The sequence below is a fragment of the Aaosphaeria arxii genome, assembly GCF_010015735.1.
Source record: "Aaosphaeria arxii CBS 175.79 unplaced genomic scaffold BU24scaffold_12, whole genome shotgun sequence".
Taxonomy (NCBI): Eukaryota; Fungi; Ascomycota; class Dothideomycetes; order Pleosporales; genus Aaosphaeria; species Aaosphaeria arxii.
In genome coordinates this window covers 975,685-994,530 of record NW_022983485.1, presented here as the reverse complement: position 1 = coordinate 994,530, position 18,846 = coordinate 975,685, and the positions used below count along the sequence as shown (strand labels likewise).

The window sequence follows — 18,846 nt, the reverse complement described above, 5'->3', positions numbered from 1 at the left end:
CGCAAATGAAACACGACGATGGCCGTTCGGGACGGGGGAAGCAGTTCCCCTTCCGGCATGCTTCTTGTCAAATGCAATCGAATATGTCTATTGGCCGGCTGGCCGTTTTGATCCCATTGTGGCTTTCAGTGTTGCGGGAGGTGGGTCCCGGAAACAGTTTGTCTGGGGTCTCAAAATTTCCTCTTTCGGTAAACAGTCCTTAATGAGTGATGAGGGAGGTGAGGGAGTCATGAGTGAGCCACCCCGAATGGTGTAGACCTGGTGGGAGGGGAATCAGAGCGGAGATATGAGCTGTCTGCTTTGGTCTTCAATCGTCCTGCTCGATTGTGGGCAGTTTTTGGCGGTTATGCATTGATTGGCCCGTTAGCTATGTCTGTCTCTCATGGTCCTACAAGCAAGAAAATCGTACATACGAGCAGAGAATCCACATGCAGCTTTCAATCGTCCTGTAGTTGTAACCTACGTACATATTTCCCCCGTGGCACTCGGGGAAGGGGGGAATCGAACCGGGAGCTGACAGCAACAGGTCTATCTGCCATCTCTGTCCCACACCAACTGTCTGATGCTGTGAACTTGGAATGAACAGGACAGGGGCGGACCGCATAGTATCCCCAAAGAAACGACGGGTACTAGCGAGCTCGACCGCCCTTCCCTGAAGCCAGCTGCACGAAGCAATCAGTGAGGGCTACATCAGTCAATAGGTGCACGACAGGACCGCTACATGAGATGCATGCATAAAGCTCAAAACCCCCTTCACACGACGATGGGTCACTTCTTTCGTTCAATTTCTTCCCAGGGTCCTCGAGGATTTCCCTTCAGACGGTACACCTTGGCATCGAGATGCACGATGGAGCGTACAGGCAAGCCAGTCCCTGCGAGAATCAGTGTTGCATATGCCCATGACCTTCCTGCGGATTCTGTGGTGCCAGGCGCACGGAACCAACATTTCAGCGTCCAGAATCGGACATCGATATGTTTGCCACACTGTCATGAATCTACCCTCTACCTGGATTGAATGTACCAAATCCCCGGCTGCTGGTCGCTTTTCATGCACCCCGGCCCTCTCACCAGAGGCAAGTGAGCCAGATCGTCTGTTAATGCCCTCAAACGTGCTGACTGCATCATAGCATCGACTTTACTGGCTCGGATATTCTGTTTAGAACACTCATGACTTCATAGATCGAGGAAGTCTAGACTTGACGTAGGCTACGAAGGCTCTCACGGGACACGAATTCACTCGCAAGGGGTGCGGCGCTACTGCTAAGGAGGTTTTCTATGTTTGCTCGTCTTTGGATAACGAACAACCACCCCAAGCAGAGGTATGGGTATGACAACACCTGTGACGACCAAGGGTAACGCAGACTATGTACCAGCGGTGTCTACCGTGTATCCTCGCAGTTGACACCCACTCCGGACCGGTAGAATCGAAGCATGAAGGATGTCCATGCATTTGATTGAACGTCGACCAATAGACGGTTAAAGTTACTCTGCACAGTGACGATGAAACTGGATTAACTGGATTATCTGTACAGATCGACCGTCAGTCTAGTTGTCGCACGGCAGCATTGGAGAAGATATAAAGAGAGTGGCTGAGGAGACCGATGCCTCGTTCATAATTTCCAGTTCCTGCAAGCATTCCATTTCTTATAGGCGGTGCATTTGCTTGATACGAAATCATTTTCCCAATTCCTCATCGCATTCGAACTCATTGAGAATTTGACTCTTGCCTTCCGGACCACTCACAAACCACACTAGGTAATTGACGTCCCCGTTCAACTCTTCATCATCTAATTGATATACAGTCACTTCTCGGATATCGATCAGTCTCCGTCGCCATGTGTCTCTGGGAAAGCGTCCAGTATACTCCCTGCGGCCACGAGATAACTCGCCGTTATCAATACTGCCACTTTGCGCGCAATGATCCCAATCATCAATGCTTTGGTGCATGGAGGATCAACAGATCATGGCCGCAGAACAACTCAGAGTGTGACGGATGCATTCAACGAAGAATCCTCCACGCCAATTATGTGGAATCCAAGTCAATGGGTATGGCAAATGGTAGACACTGAGTTCATTGACACGCGGTTGGTTAGTCATGGTATCGTCTACTTGGATGATCGACTAAAGGAAGGTTGATGGGCTGTATGGTGTGTAGTGGTGAGAATCTGTTGTGTGTCTTTCATGTGAAGATTGGACTTTCATTGGGACTGTTATTTGTCCTTGGTTTGGACTCGAGTTCTTTGTTTTGCCTGTAGCGAGAATGTGCGTTGGCCTGCATAAGATAGTCTTTGTACTTCCATATCGTATCACGTCCGTTGCCTAGGCTAGCAAAGGCTCGAATGTCATTCCAATTCATGCGTGATCAAATGTTGAACAGCTTACGTATAATCATACGATTGAGCAAAGAAGAGTTGTGCTAAAAATTGATGATGATTATGTGCAAAAGTCCGACTCCACTATAATGTAGCATAGCATCATATGCGCGGCTAGAATTTGTGAATGATGTTTAGCTATGGAACAAGGTTCGTCGCGTTCAACGGACTGTCTATACAGTATTCCAAATGACCTCGACCATTGGAGGAGGTTAATTCTTTGCCAAGAGAGGTGCGGTGCTTGCGCAATACCTCGAGGTGTCTTATCTAATGTAGCCATGAAGTCTGTCGTTGGGTGTCAAGGTGTCCCCGCAGTATGTCGTTCGGGGGTACACTGCGCATTGTAGCCTGTACTCACGTTGTACTGGAGTCGACTCCAGACCATCCAATATCTCGATCAAAGGTTCGAGCTACTCTGAAGCTTCCCAACAACATTGTATCGTTTGCTGAAGAAAGTGTACCAATCGTCCAGCACTTTCTTGGGGCCCGCGTCGAGATCGTCGTAGTCAGAACGAGCAGCGTCTTCTTCCTTGAGAGAGGATAGGGCGAGAGCTCGATTGGGCTCCTTGCCGGCGAACACTGTAGAGAAAAGATGTCAGGTTCCATGAATATTTAGGATCTTAGAAGCAGTATACATACCATGGTATCCTTTTCCAGGCGCGTAAGTCTCCTTCCCACTCACATCAAACACAGTTCCCTAAACACAGGTAAGCTACACAGTCCACTGGGCACAAGGGTAACCAGGTGGTTACACCCCAGTATGAGACAAGAAAATACCTTTATAGCGACATAAGTGGGATATCCTTCCGTCTCGCCTACGATTCATCTGGTCAGCCTGTGGTGGAGCAGCCATGTTGATGCGCGCGGGGCTCACCGTTGCATTTGGCGAGGTGTTCGAGGCTGATTATGTCGTCTTTTGGGGGGTTTAATTGCACCGGCTCCTTTGGCGCAAACTTCTCCTTCTTCTCTTGCGGTTGATTCGTGTCTGCCATGTTGAAATGTGTGTGTAGAGATTGAAAGAACGCGTTGATGCGGATAGCGATGGAGATGGAGATGCCGAGGTGGGGGAAATAGCGTGATTGCTATTCGATGATGTCGACGCATGAGCCACAGCACTAGCGCACTTCTAACTTTCTACATAAATTATCATATGTTTAGTCGGCGTCTATATCTTTCCATGCCCAATGCGATGATTTATGAAAGATCTCTTTCCGTAAGCCATGGGCTCTCACAGCTCGTTCAATTCCTCACCACTCCCGGCTGCTTCTATAGGTTTGTGGACCATCAAGCCGATCAGAGACTTAACAACTTCAGCAGCCGCCAGTACAGTCGTCTCACCTGGGTTATCATAAATTGGTGCAACTTCAACTATTGGTACAGACAGTCAGTGATCGGAAACAACAATTCTAATTGATCTTCGAAAGGGTAAAAGAGAAAACTTACCAACATCGGCGCCCACCACCTTTAGTCCACTGAGACCATCAAGAATCGACAGGAGTTCGCGCGTTGTCCAGCCGCCGACCTCTGCAGTTCCCGTCGCTATCGGTGAAGAGTCAGCAGATGGAATTTGGGTCTAAGTCAAGATATTGCCTAGTCTAGTAGGACTACGGTAATTCGAAAGCTCAAGATTACGCACCTGGCGCGAATGCAGGATCTAAAACGTCTATATCAACGCTAATGTAGACATTCGAATCTCCCACTCTTTTCTTCAGCAAATCAATCACACCGGCAACACCAATATGGTCTAGATCTCGAGCTTTTATCATAGTGAAGCCACAGCGAAGATCATTTCTAATATCGCCTTTAGGCCGTGATACAGGAGCTCTTATGCCAGCATGTATCGAGGTATTACGGATCAAGCCTTCCTCGTGAGCTATATGCAGGAATGTGCCATGATTGACGCCTCTGCGGAGCGTTAGGGGGACTATCATAGACTTCTATCGACACTTACGCATAATGAGATATCCCTCCTCCTAGCAACATAATTAGTGGTCAATCAATTGCAGGAGCCATCTTTTGGACTTACCTAGAACTTTTGGATCCCAGGTATCTATCGGCGATTATCAGCAACGTCTAGTGCATGATGTGAGTCAACTCACCAATATGACTATCAAAATGTATGACGCTTACTTGGCCCCAATGCTCGTACGTTGATCTCAAGGCAGGCAATGTCGTGGTATGATCTCCACCCAGTGTAATGATTCTAGGCTGAGAATAATCGCTAGCTTTTCCTCGTCGCCCAGAGATGACCTGACAATATTAGCCTATAAACCTGCAACATTCATACGTCTCTACAGGTTTGGCCTATTCCACTAACTCACCTTGTGCGCTTGCGTAAGTTGCTTCAGCGCAACGGTATTGTCCTATCACAGATGGGTTCAGCTCAACAAAAGCATTAACCGCATATGTATCTACTGACCAGAAACGTCAATGGGGCATCTCCGCAGTCGACCACTTTGGCCCATTCTTGGAACACATCCTCACCTTTTCACGTTAGTAGGCTTTTCAAGTACTTGCACTGCCCTTTTCAGCCGATAAGATGTACTACAATCGCCCCGCATAAAAATTACGCAGCCACAACATGTTGTGATACCGTATCATACCTGAATGTTCGAACTGATTGGTAACGATTTTGTTTCGTCAACAGCAGCACAATGACGGAGGGCAGGCTGGAGGCCGGAACCGCCACACAGCATGAAGCACTTTGGACCACATGCACATGTGCATATACATCCACCGCATACGTTTCAAATAAATCCTCCGAGCTTACCTGTGTATATGCTGTACTCGCCCGGTTGAAGTCTACGAGAACCTTGACGGATGCCACCAGGCCCATATCTCGTGCCTGGCCGGGCAGTAACACCCTAGCAAGGACATCAGCTCGGGTTGCAGTATGAACTCTTCCACTTTGGGCTGTCTTCTTTAACCATTTTGTAACTACTGGATCTCTTTCTGGTATCAACACGGTACAAACACCGCGTAGCCAATTATTAGACCTCCGACATCGCAGCTTTATCGCGTAACATCTGACGGAGACACAGGCTTGGCGATACACTCGACATACACAAACGATCGTGGTATATCTCCACAAAGGACACAAGATAGCGCAGATGAGGTACTCGGCCCGCACAACTTCGGTTCGATCCGAGATTGTTGTGAGCTGTCCGGACCTGAGCGGTTCCAGTCCCATTCAGGTCAAAGGTGACACGCACACAACATCCAATACTCAAGATATCAAACGCCTAGGTAGATAAAACAAACGTACCGTATCGAAAGGAGCACCTAGGATCGCGATGTCATAACCTTCCACCTCTTGGCCTTCGGGTGCTAAACAGTAGACATATGGTAGGTTGGCATACGTGGTGAGACCATTGAATGCTCCTTCGAGAGAGGCAAATCCATGGTCGTTCCAACCCAGCTGTTGTGGGCTCGCGAAGCCAGAGACTGGAGGGAATGTGATCTCGCGGGCGAAGCTACAGCTAGCTGCGAGGGCCAATGGCAGAAGGAAAGCTTTCGGGTATGACATTGGACAGAAGTACAAGCGAGGGAATTACAAGAGATGGATCAGAAAGGGGTTTAAATGTTGATCAGAGAGCAGTGGTATTATGTACATTGATATGGGTGGAGTCGAGAGAGTGAGGGGCATAGAGCATGATAGAAGACTCAACTAGTCTGTTCTTGGATTAGACAGTCTGTCATATCATGCTCTGGTTGCTTTCGCAAGGAGGAACTATCTATTATTATCTATAGTACAATATTCTTCTCTGCATTGCGATGTTTCCCTCAATCATTATCAAGATACTCGTACTGTTTTATAAGAATTCTCAAAAGCATCGTACCACAGATATGACGTCAATGTTGTAAGCTCCGGTATGCACTAGTCCATTGTGTTGGCGAACTCCATACATAGACTATGGCAACGCCCCCCTTCATGCTCGACTGGCTCCATTACTATTGCGGCTTAAATTGATCATTCAAAGCTGAGAAACGAAGCAATATTGATTGGGCTGCAAATGTTGGCTACAGCAGGTTTAGCCGGCAGTGTGCAGAATCCGGGGTAGGTGGGGCCGCGAATGGAAAGCATCGCCTCCCTTCCGTCATGCAGTCACTCCAGATGCGGGGAAATTGTCACAAGCTCATAATAAGCTCAGGGGTGGGAGGAATGCATTCCTTTCCAGCAGCTTCTTCCTCCTCTGACACCTCAATTGACACGACAACAATAATCAATCATGTCGTGGTTCCAGAAAAGCGGTGCTCCCCAGACGCCGCCGGACATTCAGGTCCAAATCGCGGACCGCGAACCAAACAACTTCTATTTAAGATCTTCTTCTAACAACACTGGACCGCCACCGGGGACGCGTGTTATCGATACTAATCATTCAAAGACTCACGTTAGCACCAACACTTTGTTTGACGTTGGCATCTTGAAGGACACGCTTGTTCCATCACTGGAACTACACTCAGGTCTTGCTATAATTGCTTGGGGAGCTGCCCGTTACACTGGACGAGTTGAAGCCAAAGATTGGCTTTGGCCCAGTGGACAAGTCGTCAATGCCTGGTGGTCCGCTGTTGGTCGTCGCCTATATCAAGGTCTCACTCTTTCGCAAGCACTTCATCGTCTTTCCTGGCACGAGCGCCTTGTATTGACCGGTGTTACTCTATGGGGCGGACGCCTCTTCTACCGAATTGCCTCAAGGTCAATCAAGCGTGGAGAGGATGATCCTCGGTACGACGAGGCAAAGATGGACGAAGACTTCTGGTCGAAGTCATTGTTCACGACTTTCATCCCGGAGGCTTTCTTCCAGATGTTAATTGCTTTGCCCTTTACCGCGCCATTCCGACATGAAGGCGCGGTTTTGATGGGATACCATCCGCTCCTTCAGATGACGGCCGTGGGTCTATTCTCGGCTGGCTTCGCGTTGGAGACACTTGCAGATTATCAGCTTGATCAATTCAAAGCAAAAGGTGGAACTGGTATCTTGAAGGAAGGCGTATGGAGTATTGTCCGCCATCCTAAGTATGATCAGTTTTCTGCTCTCTTCTCTCAATCACTAACGCAAGAATAGCTACCTTGGTGACGCGTTTGTCCATCTCTCCTTCATTGTCCTTCTCTACGGCTCTGACATGCTCGCCCCCGTCGAGCTCCTTGGCCCAGTCGCAAATTACCTCTTCCTCCGCTTCTTCGGCGGAGACAATCAAAAGGAACGCCACCAGACCCGCCGATACTCTGCTTCAAACCCAGATAAGTTCGCGGAGTTGGAGAAGTTCAGAAAGGAGAAGAACGCTTTCTGGCCCCAGACACAGGAACTTTCGAACAAGTGGCTGTGGACCGTGCTCGGCGTCGGTGTTGCCGGTGCAGCTCTCGAAGAGGCTATCAGGACGCTATTTTAAAGGGATTTGGCAAAGTGCATTTGTGTATGACTGTCAATCGCTATAACTATGACTCTCGGGAGTATGGCGTCCTTTCTATCTGTATAGTACGAAAACCATACTACCACGGAAGATGTTCCCCTCAATGCAATAGCAATCAATTCATCTATCAATTAGCAATTGAGTCTTTATGACAATTCTAAGAAAGCTTAATCTCCATAGTGAAGAGCCAAGAAAGCTCCAGTTGACCTTTGATCCATCTATGTGCACGTGCACACGCGCAGCCTATGTTACATCGCACATCTACTTCTAGCGCGTGAATGGGCTCAGTACAGGTAATTAGGACATCGGTAAAGCCGATCTGCTCTAGGACCACTGGCGAGATACAAGTTGATATCTGCATTTGGGATTTAGTTCATAGTATGAGTCCGCTATTTTGATTTGAAACGAGTATGGATTATATCCATTTCGCTTTGCAGAACTAGCACCACTTGTCAAGGAGAATTGAATTGTTGTTTTACTTGAGGATGGCCGTCGTTGCAAGCATCCAAAACCGCCCATGCCCTTGATCACAATTTGAGCATCGAGCTTCTCAACAGCTTGGAAAAGTGGATGGCATATACTTCCAGCACTAAGATCGGAGCTAGGATCGTACAGGACCCACCAAATCACTGGCATAAGGACAGAATCTCCTAGTCTAAGACATCGAAAACCCAACTTTCCCATAGCTGGTAGGTAGTTTGCCTGATTTCCTTCAAGGAGTTCTTAGAGCATGTCACCGATTGGGCTTAGCCTAACATTTCCACCAATCACATTCCCGGATCAGGTCAATTCTACAATTTCCTCTGACGTCGTCTACATTATCATTGTACATCCATCCCGTTTGCAAAACGCGAGAATATGTCAACCGAGGAATCACCCAGGTACATTGTCCCTCGAGCGGGCCGTCCAGTCTCGCGGATCTTAAGTAGAAGCCATGTGCCATGACGAGCGAATATGTCACACAAAGAATCAGCTCAACTTTTCATTCAGCCTTTTGCTTCTTCGTCTTCCACTGCTGCCTACGGGTCTTTTGAACATTCAGACTTGCTGCCTCCCCGCAGCTCTACATCGTCTGCCAAGATGGAAACCGAGAAAAAGCAAAGCGAGGCCGAGTATGAACCCGATCTCGGTCAAGACACTGAGCGCTCTCGATCACTGGCTGAAGAGCTAGCTGCGGAAGGATCTAATTTGTACGAGAAAAAATGCATTCTCATTAATCGAGAGATTGATTCAATGGGCATGGGGAGGTACCAGTGGTACTTATGGGCGCTCTGCGGTCTAGGATACTGGATCGACTTGATGTGGGCTCAGGCATTTGGGCTAGTGTTAAGTCCATTGCAGCAGGAACTTGGATTTGGTGATGACCAGACTGGAAACCTAAGTACAGCGTTCTCGAGTGGTCTTACTGCTGGAGCATTTGTCTGGGGAGTATTAGTCGACATTATCGGTATGCCATCGAATCCTCTCCTGAACAGAGCAGACATCCCAGCTAACGACGCATCCTAGGCCGGCAATGGGCATTCAACCTCACAGTATTCATAGCCTCTATATTCGGTCTTTGTCTCGGTATCCCTGATTCCTACGATTCCATTCTAGTTCTCACAGCCTTCGTTGGGTTCGGAGTCGGCGGTAACATTCCCATCGACACGACCATCACTTTAGAGTTTACGCCTCAAAATCGACGCTATCTTCTACCACTGTTATCTATCTTCCAACCAATCGGTGTGGTTATTTGCAGTGTCATTGCATACGGCTTCATCCCCAACTACTCTTGCGCGCCCAATTTCTCCGAACCCAACTCGCTTCCAGCCTGCAGCAAGGCCCAGCCAGGACAAGATTGCTGCACCAAAGCGAGCAACATGGGTTGGCGGTATCTGTTGTTCTGTCTCGGAGCAATCACTTTGTTCGTGTTCTTTTTGCGTTTTGTCGTCTTTCGGTTCCAAGAGTCACCGAAGTTCCTCGTCTACCGCGGGCGAGATGAGAAAGCCGTTCAGGTGCTCCAGTACGTTGCGAAGATGAACAAGAGGGCATGCAATATAACTTTAGAAGACTTCGAGGCTCTAGAGAAGGAGCATAATTCTTTGGCTAGCTCAACGCCTGTACTGGGCGGAGGAGCAAAGCAGCTGCAGGCAACATGGAGCGAGAAGATCAAGCTAGAACTCGTCCGCTTCAAGATTCTATTCAGCAGCCCCCAGATGGCGAGACTTACAATCCTCGTCTGGCTTACCTATATTTGTGATTACTGGGGTTTCACCGTTGCTGGTACGTTTACTTCTCTACCCTGTCCACGTTCTGTTACCATGACATACTCATGCTCGTATAGGCACCTACCTCCCCCAAATCATCGCCCTCAAGAACGGCGCCCTCAACCTCTCCCTCCGCTACACCTACCGCTCCTACATCTACATCTACCTGCCCGGCACGCTCGGCGTCCTCCTCGGCACCCTCCTCTACCGCACACCCTTCATCGGTCGAAAATGGGCCATGGTAATCTCTTCCGCGCTAATGGGAACCTCCATCTTCGTCTTCAGCACCGTCAATTCCGCCGCCTCCAACATCGGCCTCAACGTCATGGAATACTTCTTCCAATCCATGTTCAATGCTATCTTGTACGGCTGGACACCCGAGGCCTTCCCGGCTCCGATCAGGGGCACGGCGTGCGGTATTGCGAGTTTCTGGGGGAGGTTGTTTGGTATTGTGAGTCCGCTTATTGCGCAGCATCTTTATGCACAGGGCGAGGGTAAGGATATTAATAGTGTGCTGTATCTTGCGGGAGGAGTTACGCTTGGGTGCGTGTTTACGACGGCGTTTCTACCGGGTAAGCTTGTTGGAAGGCAGAGTTTGTAGATTTGGTGTGGTGGCTGTCTACACGGAAGTGGTTGATGTTGGTGGGTTGGTGAAGGGGGTGTTGTATCGATTCGAGCATTTTATTACATATCTGCGGGACGATTATGTTGGCTTAGTTTTGGATACCCTTTTTGTCTATACTTGGATCCTTTTATGAGATGGATTATACTTGCGAGCACCATTTACTCCACCGAAAGCATGATCCTCAAGCTAATTAGTGTGTAATAAACTCGTGGAATTTCAACCTGCAAAATCGTGTAAATCAAACAATTACCCGCACAACACAACATAACTTTTCAACCCTTCCAAGTACCTTCTTGCTACCCCTAAAATCTGGGAAAAAATTCATAAATTCAAAACACCCGTTTGTTGAGCGTTGAGACGTATGTTCTTTGTAGAGGAGGCTGTAAGAACGCAGTGAAGACGCCAAGCGATATCATGACCAAAGTCACCCAGATTCAGGGTTCAAATGGTATCTACCTAGGTAGTGGAGTCTAATGAAAGTCAATGCATGTGTACTAAGAAGATGTAGTTGAGTATGTTCAGCGCACTGGGGTTGATGTACTGCATGTATGAAGTCTAGTGTGTTCGTGTGTATGCTGGATTACTTTAACACTACGATAGAAATTTGAATGGTATACACGAGGTAGAAAAAAGGAAGTAACTGGATAAGAGACGGCAGTCTTCAGGCTTGCATATTACTATTATTGTAAAAGTCTGGTCAACGTATGCATTATCTCAAACGGGAGAGACAAATAAAACACATCAAGATGGATTATTGAATGGTAGAGACCGATGCTTGTTAGAATAGATGGCTACTGGGCAGTTGTGTAGGCGGCATGCGCGAGTAGACATATCTGCGTTGACTTTTCTGTTTATGCTGGCATCATTTTATCTCATGAATTTGGTGAGGCGAGAGGCGTCTTGGTGCTGAGTGGGTCGTGTGCGTGACGATGATTTTTGGTGTTGAGGCAAAAAGGCCAGTGACAGATGCGGTTTAGCGCCTCGCTAACTCATTCTTTTCGAACTGCCCACAACTCTCAATTTCGTCGCCCAATATCGAACACAACGACAACCGACATTCGACGCCGCCCCAATCCTCAAAATGAAGTACATGTACGTACCGAATGCCTTTCCGGACACAATATACACCATCTCCTGGCGATTACAATGAGCGCAATGAGCCTGCATACGCTCTCGCAAACCCATCCCTTCCAACGCCCACGAAATAGATCGAATTGCATGGAGCAGGACTGACAGTGTCGCAACAGCCATTCCGAGGAACTGCTCGAAATCCCCGAGGGGGTCAAGGTCGCCATCAAGACCAGGAATGTCGTCGTTGAGGGTGAGTGCGCCAACAATCAAGAAAGTGGAAATTGATGACTGACAAACTTTTGCCTACAGGTCCCCGAGTATGTCCACCCCGATGACAGCCAAGACGAAGAAGACAGAATACTCATAGGAAACAGGGAAAATTGACCAAGTCTCTCGGTCACTTGGCCGTCTCCTTCTCTCACGTATGTCGGAAATTCGAAATATTGATATGGATGGTGGACTAAACATATTACAGCCCAAGAAGAACCTCATCAAGATCGAGCTCCACCACGGATCGCGCAAGAGCGTCGCCACTCTCCGAACTGTCCGCACCTTGATCGTACGTTGCCACAATATCGCCAGGTCGATTCGTTGAAACGAAGGCCGGATCGTTGGACTGAGACTGACATGGGCTAGAACAACTTGATCATCGGTGTCACCAAGGGATACAAGTACAAGTAAGGGTTCTCCTGCGGGTGAAATTTTGCTTTGTTTGCTAATGCATAACAGGATGCGATACGTCTATGCCCAGTAGGTTTCCCTCGTCCATTATCATTTTCGAATATCCGACCCGGTCCGAGTCCTTCGCATGGCAAAACAAGAAAGGAAGATTGATGAACAGGCGGAAACGTGCTGCATCACGTTGGAAAGTTGCATGAAAGGACGAGGATCGCTTTGGGTCGAAAATCGACTGTGTTGTTTGTGGCATTTGCGGGCGGGCGCTAACGAACCTAGTTTTCCCATCAACGTCAACGTTGAGAAGAACAAGGAGACCGACCAGTTCGAGGTTGAAATCAGGAACTTCATTGGCGAGAAGATCGTCCGAAGGATCACCATCCGACCTGGTGTCGACGTTGAGATCTCCGCAAACCAGAAGGATGAGCTCCAGCTCCTCGGAAACGTAAGACTCCCGACAAACCCTAGATGGGGTGCCGACACTCGCTTTGAATGGACCATGCTAACGCAAGACGACAGTCCCTCGAGGACGTTTCCCAGTCCGCCGCCGACATCCAGCAAATCTGCAAAGTCCGAAACAAGGATATCCGAAAGTTCTTGGACGGTCTGTACGTGTCGGAGCGGGGCAACATCGTCGAGGACGAGTAAATATCATCCGAATCAAATCATGAACCCACAAAAACGATATGATATGATGGTGATGGCTTGAAAGAAGACGACGACGATGGCGGCCGGGCGGGTCGCGAAGGGTTTCCAAGCGGATTTTCTTTCATGGGCAATATGCGCTTTTCTCTCTGCATTTCAATGGTGGGGAAACGCGACACTCAGGGCGCCTTGGGGAATAAAGCTCGAACGTAAAAAAATCAAACGTGTTCACCAATCAAACAATACCCCAATCTCCGTTCCGCATATCGTGTCGGTGTTCGTGGTTTGGATTTACAGTCCTATCCACATCACTCTCGTTGTGATTTCAGCAGTCGTTCGTTCAATTATGCCAACTGATCATGTCCTTGCGTGAAAGTACTTCAATGCCATCACCACTCATCCATCACTCTCCCTCTCTAGCATGAAACCCCATCCATCTACACATCAACAATTCCTCCCCTTCCCTCAGCCTCCAGTTGCATCCCACCTCTTCAACTCATCCATACGCACACAACACCAAAGAGCCCATCTGCAAAATCCCGCGCAAGGTGTGTTTCAATCCATTCACACTCACGCCTCTTCTCACATATATAACCACATCCTCACACGCATTCCATCCATGTACACGAATACCACAATCCCAACACGGAATAAAAATTCATTCACAGCAACAACATTGATATCCAGTCCTATCAATTGCGTCCTATCGTATGCACATTCCACCTCTTACTATCATTCGACCGTAATTCCACGCAGGGTATATGTGTGCTTTTACGACTACCATTTCATTCTCTCAATTTCCTCTTCTTTGATGTGTTTCTTAACTCGTATTGGCATCAGCGGTGGAGTGCATGACGCGTAGGACTGAAGGTCTCCGTGGTCGAGTGGTATATGCATATCATATTGAATCGCCTCGAAGGTACCTAACATATCGACTAGTGTGTGCAATCGTATCGTCCTCATAAACCACACTCGGTATGTGACGTCACATTCCATATTATCTCCATCCAGCAGAAAGCATTAGAATAGCATTAACAAGGCATTGAAAGGTGACGGGCATTATCTCGTACCTGCAGTATATGGCGAGATACGTTGGCTTGTATTTCGTACGAGCGACCCGTAGTGGAGACTCTGTCCCGTTTAGGCAAGTTAGCCTGATCACCAGATACATACTCCCAGTATCAGGTACGAGCACCACGAGGGAATTAACAAAGTCAGGGAAGTAGACACGACACGACTCAATATGTACGATACAGTCGATCGATGCGGTGACGAGATGTGCATCTGAATTTCATTGCCAGGACGCAGAGCAAGAGCCTCGTTGATGCGAGATTGCGCGGAGATCTGGTGAGCGTTGCGGCGTGGTACCTGCCTACCTACCGCCCTGCCTACTTCCTCACGCCTCTACTGTCGTGTCTTCAGGTCATTATCTGTCTACTCATACGGTGTACCTTGATAATTGACTCAGGGCTGTATGATTAGATAGCTACACTTGATGATCGAGCATTAATCTCAATGGTAATGTCTATGCCAAGGCGGGGATGCCGTTGGATTCCCAATGGCCTGCTGCTGCAGCTCAAGGTCCCGCTTCGTACCCGCCGTCCGGAAGACGGTGCATCGCTCATAGGTACCTCGTGGCTACGAGACAAGACAGGGCGCGAGCGTGTGGGATAGATGAAGCAGTATCCCGTCACCACCACCATCGCAATCATTGTTCTCTATTGTACGGAGTACATTATGCTACTACCTAGTTTACCATGTCCCAACGACACAGCTGAAACGCAAACTGCGCACTCTACCCCTCAAGCCTGCATTCGCTGGGACGCGGATGGCGATTGAGTGGTGGGATGACGTACGGGGGTCAGGTCGCGTGAGTGGTCTCACCACCTCACCTCGCCTCTTCTTCCCTCCGACCACGTCCGCTAACAGGCCACCACCACCACCACCACCACCACCACCACCACCAGTCACAAACAACTTTCACCGCCTACGTAGTTTTCACGATGCCAGTGTTTACTTGTGTGTTTACCTTTCACTTTTGATGATTGGGATGGGAGATGGGTCTTTGTACCTGCGTGCTTAGGGAGGGGGTGGGTGCGAGGGATGAGGAGTCGTTCACTAAGGCGATGGAGCGAGCGGAGCTTCCCCGCATTCTTGTTGTCCCCCCCCCCCGGCTGGGTGGGTGGGTCTGTGCTTGCATCATCGTCAGCCATCATCCTTTGACTATATGGAAAGGAAGAGGAGTAGATGTGCAGTTGGGATAGTTTATGAGGCTGTTGGATGGTGAATTGAGATGGGATTGGGGATAAGCGATTGCTGGGTGATGTGTGAATTGCATGTGTGTTGATGTGTATCTCCAAAGTACTGTTGTTGTCTACGAAGGTATACACAAGAAAGGGCCTATAACGGGTACATCTAGCCCAGCATCGGCGAGATCCCTCATTGGATTGATTGGGTGGTGAGAGGACGGAAAAAGGGACGGTGGGATGATGATACTGGGAGTAGAGTAGAGCAATGGCCTCCGACTGGTTCCCTTTGGGGCAACATGGGACATGATTTGATGGTTTCATGGGTTGGCTATGGTGGTTAAGGGTGGTGTGCTGATCAAGTGACACCTCTTTACTCCTCCCGTTGATGCCGTTAACTCCTTCTCTATGCATTACTGTTACGAGTATTGTTACTGTTACTACCACTGTTACTACTGTATACTGTACATGCTCGTACCTACATGGCCCTTGCGTTAAACTGATCTGACTGTCCGTCTGTTAAGGGAAACCCCTCATTCTCATTCATTTATCTACCTCGTCCTCCCACCCCAATCTTCCCTCTTCCTTTCTTCCCACCTCACCCACCACCTCACATTCCTCTCTCTCCATCCATCCCTCACTCACTCTTCCATTCTTCCATTACCATCACCACCAATATCAAGCTCGCTTCAGCTTCAAAGCTACCAATACAACAACCCGTCTCCGTCACAGTCATGGCAGCTGAGACAGAAAACACCCTCTCCAAGGTCGACTCCCTCGTAGAAGAGGCACCCGTCAAGAAGCCCGGCCACCGCAGGGGTAGTTCCCTCGCCGCCGATGTCTACAACATCAACGACCTAGGTCCGTAACTTCCTCATCTCCCCCTCTCTCGTCGCTCTCACTCCAATGGCGTGATTCCGCTCCTACCCCCAAACTACCCCAATGTCCAAGTGAGGGGAACCATGTGGGGCTGCCAATGCTGACCAGATACACAGAGAAGGAGAATAAGCCCATCAAGATCGCCATCGAGACACAAAAGCTAGGCTGGTAAGTCATCCCCTCACCCTCTCTAGTCTCCTCATCGCGGGTGATGCCGAGCTGCTCGTCAGCCTCGTCTCCCGGACAGCGCGCAACCTCGTTGTCGCGTCCGGTCACTCGCGGATCCCTTCGGATAGGTCAAGGCTGACATGTTATCCCCCATATAGGAAGCTGAACACCTCGCCCTCATCAATAGATGACAAGGATGTGTTAAAGAAGCCTCTCACCGAACCCAAGATCAAGAAGATCGACCTGCACTTCCCACTCGGTCTTGAGGTCACTGCACGGAACTTGAAGGGTGTCACCATCAAGGATGCGTTAGACGCAATCCACAAGCAGTTCAAGAAGAAGGTATGCTCCCTCCGTTTTACCCGTTCTACCCCGCTCCTTGTACTCCAATCCTGCAGGACGACCCCGCTGACAACGTCGCACCACAGGCTGATGATGAGCTCGACGCACCCTACCTCGCTGGCTTCGAGTGGGATCCGGAAGAGTGCTACACCCGATTCATCGTGCACCAGAAGAAGACGGGAGAGCAATCATCAAACACCTCGGGCAAGAAGAAGAAGAAGGGTGCCCACGCTGACGAGTAATGAATGACTCGCCCCCGACTTCCCTCGACACTCTTTATACTATTCCAATCAACTGGCCTCCTCGACGACGACATATCCAACTATCCGGACATTGCAGCGTTCACGTCAAATGACGGCGATGATGGCAATGGCGATGACGGATACCAGATATGTGCTCGCGCTGTCGGCGAGGATCGGCATATGGTTCCAAAAGGGAAGAGCGGTGCTCGCCTGCCTTGAATGAAGTGGATGGCGAGGTAAGCTTGCTGCATGCCCGGTGTATCTGGCCTTTACTGTGTAGGTAGATTGAGGTGAGCGGTTCGTGCTGGCTGTTTGCTCATTTTAGCGCTTGGGATTGAGGACCGTAAAGGGATTTACAGAGTCTTCATTTTTTGCTGCTTCTGGCATTGTGTGCGTAGTCGCTGGCTCGGGGATTTGTCCCGTGGCCGCGCTCGCCGTATGTACTTCTTCTCTCCATCACACTTCGGATCCGTTCGCGGATTGCTGAAAAGCGTCCTCTAGAATTGGAACTGGTCATCATCGATATGGTGTTTTCTTATATGATATGATGTGACGTGATGTTGTGAGGTCGTCGTCAATCTCACCCACGGGCGGGCGGGCAGAGCAGCTGCATTGGCCCCACCCAACTGTGGATACTCGCCCGCCCCAATCGAGATTAAGCGTAAAAGGCGCCGTACGTGCGTATCTACAAGTACAGCCAGGGAACGCGATCAATGATCACAGCCTTGAATTCGCGAATAGTCTCGAACGAACACCTAGAATCTCGTTGTCTACTTTTTTATTTGATAGAATCAATGAATTTCAGAAGATCTATCGTAGAAAAACCATTCCTTCTAACAATCTTACCGTGTCAATGATTTTTTATCGATGTTAAGCCAGCTCTCTTTCACAAACCAAAATACACTGTTTCTTGTACCGCAAGGCAACAGATGAAAAGACTCTAGAATGACTATCTTATATCGTCACTGTTTTTCAGAGGGTAATGCAATAAAAAGAGGCTCTGAAGAAGGGAGGGAGGGAGACAGAGAGGCTATCGGCTTTTAAATGGCGTTCATTGTTGCATGTATTGCATAGCATTGGCAACGGGCACAACATCACGCGAGGAATCATCGCATAATGTTCGAGCACCTATCCGCACAATACTTGATTGCAAGGCTCCAACTGCTATCAAGCTACCGAAACTACCGATTGCCTGCCTTAGGTAGGGCCAAAACCCTAAGGTCATCATTGTGGAGATGGCGGAAGTTTTTGCCAAGAGTCCATCTCGTTTGCTGATGGGGTTGGATACGAAAGCAGCTTCCTGGCCTGGGATGGTCTGTCCTGCTCTTTTCTTGAGTTTTGCGGTCTTGTACGAGGACCTTCGAGGCGAGGCTGTGGGTTGTGTTGATTGTGTCATGCTATATAGCTCTTGTTATTTTTTGGTGCTGGTTGCTGTTCGTTGATTGATTCTACAATGTCGCGTTATGAGGGCATCTGGTAGACGTAAATGTAAATCTGATGGTTAGTATGAGAATAAATGATACAAGAGTTGGAGAGAGAAAATAAGGTGGAGGGAGGCGTCACGCCGAATTGTCTTGTTTCCTACTAGTTCACACCATGTGTTCTGCGGTTCTTCTGTTGGCTCCTGTTCTTGTTCCTGCAGCAATAATGCAATAATTACCACAAGAATGAGGGAGGGAGTCCCCGCGTGTCGGCCAGCCCGCCGCCCGCCAACCCGCCCGCCATCGAACCCAGACGCCACCCCGTTGGGTCCCAAGTCTTTTGTACCTTTGCACCTTCCACCTTCCCATCATCTCAACTCATCTCAATTTCCATCATCCATTCCGCCATTAACCTCTTTCACGTCCTTCGTATCCAATCTCTACCCGACCTCATCCATTAACCCAAACACAGCAATGACCGCCGCCCATATGCCTTGATTAA

The 18,846-nt window shown here is 48.9% G+C and overlaps 8 protein-coding genes across 8 annotated transcripts; 5 read left to right on the top strand and 3 right to left on the bottom strand.

Annotated features, from left to right (window-relative positions):
• Positions 1-2,361: 2,361 nt before the first annotated feature.
• Positions 2,362-3,440, bottom strand: BU24DRAFT_496928 (progesterone binding protein-like protein). Its single transcript, XM_033534223.1, has 4 exons — positions 3,247-3,440; positions 3,150-3,187; positions 3,012-3,069; positions 2,362-2,951 (listed from the first exon to the last, which is right to left on the bottom strand). The coding sequence occupies exons 1-4, from the start codon at positions 3,362-3,364 to the stop codon at positions 2,770-2,772; spliced, it is 396 nt and encodes a 131-aa protein (XP_033378491.1). The 5' UTR covers positions 3,365-3,440; the 3' UTR covers positions 2,362-2,769.
• Positions 3,441-3,481: 41 nt separating this feature from the next.
• BU24DRAFT_428179 (Arginase/deacetylase) lies at positions 3,482-5,980 on the bottom strand. The gene is made up of 10 exons (XM_033529409.1): positions 5,638-5,980; positions 5,143-5,236; positions 4,792-4,856; positions 4,694-4,735; positions 4,472-4,622; positions 4,399-4,422; positions 4,324-4,345; positions 4,009-4,277; positions 3,816-3,911; positions 3,482-3,740 (listed from the first exon to the last, which is right to left on the bottom strand). The coding sequence occupies exons 1-10, from the start codon at positions 5,896-5,898 to the stop codon at positions 3,601-3,603; spliced, it is 1,164 nt and encodes a 387-aa protein (XP_033378490.1). The 5' UTR covers positions 5,899-5,980; the 3' UTR covers positions 3,482-3,600.
• Positions 5,981-6,127: 147 nt separating this feature from the next.
• Positions 6,128-7,871, top strand: BU24DRAFT_379530 (DUF1295-domain-containing protein). Its single transcript, XM_033524698.1, has 2 exons — positions 6,128-7,389; positions 7,439-7,871. Exons 1-2 carry the CDS (start codon positions 6,602-6,604, stop codon positions 7,761-7,763), a joined length of 1,113 nt encoding a protein of 370 aa, XP_033378489.1. The 5' UTR covers positions 6,128-6,601; the 3' UTR covers positions 7,764-7,871.
• Positions 7,872-8,864: 993 nt separating this feature from the next.
• On the top strand, positions 8,865-10,631 carry BU24DRAFT_356933 (MFS general substrate transporter; the record flags this gene model as incomplete). The annotated part of the gene is made up of 3 exons (XM_033523919.1): positions 8,865-9,231; positions 9,291-10,046; positions 10,108-10,631. The coding sequence occupies 3 exons, from the start codon at positions 8,865-8,867 to the stop codon at positions 10,629-10,631; spliced, it is 1,647 nt and encodes a 548-aa protein (XP_033378488.1).
• A 1,105-nt stretch (positions 10,632-11,736) lies between these two features.
• BU24DRAFT_414576 (ribosomal protein L6) lies at positions 11,737-13,049 on the top strand (the record flags this gene model as incomplete). Its single annotated transcript, XM_033526230.1, has 9 exons — positions 11,737-11,747; positions 11,903-11,976; positions 12,036-12,043; positions 12,101-12,148; positions 12,202-12,285; positions 12,363-12,403; positions 12,456-12,476; positions 12,681-12,846; positions 12,921-13,049. 9 exons carry the CDS (start codon positions 11,737-11,739, stop codon positions 13,047-13,049), a joined length of 582 nt encoding a protein of 193 aa, XP_033378487.1.
• A 1,837-nt stretch (positions 13,050-14,886) lies between these two features.
• On the bottom strand, positions 14,887-16,094 carry BU24DRAFT_71923 (uncharacterized protein). Its single transcript, XM_033534566.1, has one exon. The coding sequence runs from the start codon at positions 15,704-15,706 to the stop codon at positions 15,014-15,016; it is 693 nt and encodes a 230-aa protein (XP_033378486.1). The 5' UTR covers positions 15,707-16,094; the 3' UTR covers positions 14,887-15,013.
• Positions 16,027-17,215, top strand: BU24DRAFT_473324 (uncharacterized protein; the record flags this gene model as incomplete). The annotated part of the gene is made up of 4 exons (XM_033532775.1): positions 16,027-16,153; positions 16,288-16,339; positions 16,498-16,681; positions 16,738-17,215. 4 exons carry the CDS (start codon positions 16,027-16,029, stop codon positions 16,921-16,923), a joined length of 549 nt encoding a protein of 182 aa, XP_033378485.1. The 3' UTR covers positions 16,924-17,215.
• On the top strand, positions 16,655-17,215 carry BU24DRAFT_72029 (uncharacterized protein). The gene is made up of 2 exons (XM_033534567.1): positions 16,655-16,681; positions 16,903-17,215. Exon 2 carries the CDS (start codon positions 16,927-16,929, stop codon positions 17,140-17,142), a length of 216 nt encoding a protein of 71 aa, XP_033378484.1. The 5' UTR covers positions 16,655-16,681; positions 16,903-16,926; the 3' UTR covers positions 17,143-17,215.
• Positions 17,216-18,846: the final 1,631 nt, after the last annotated feature.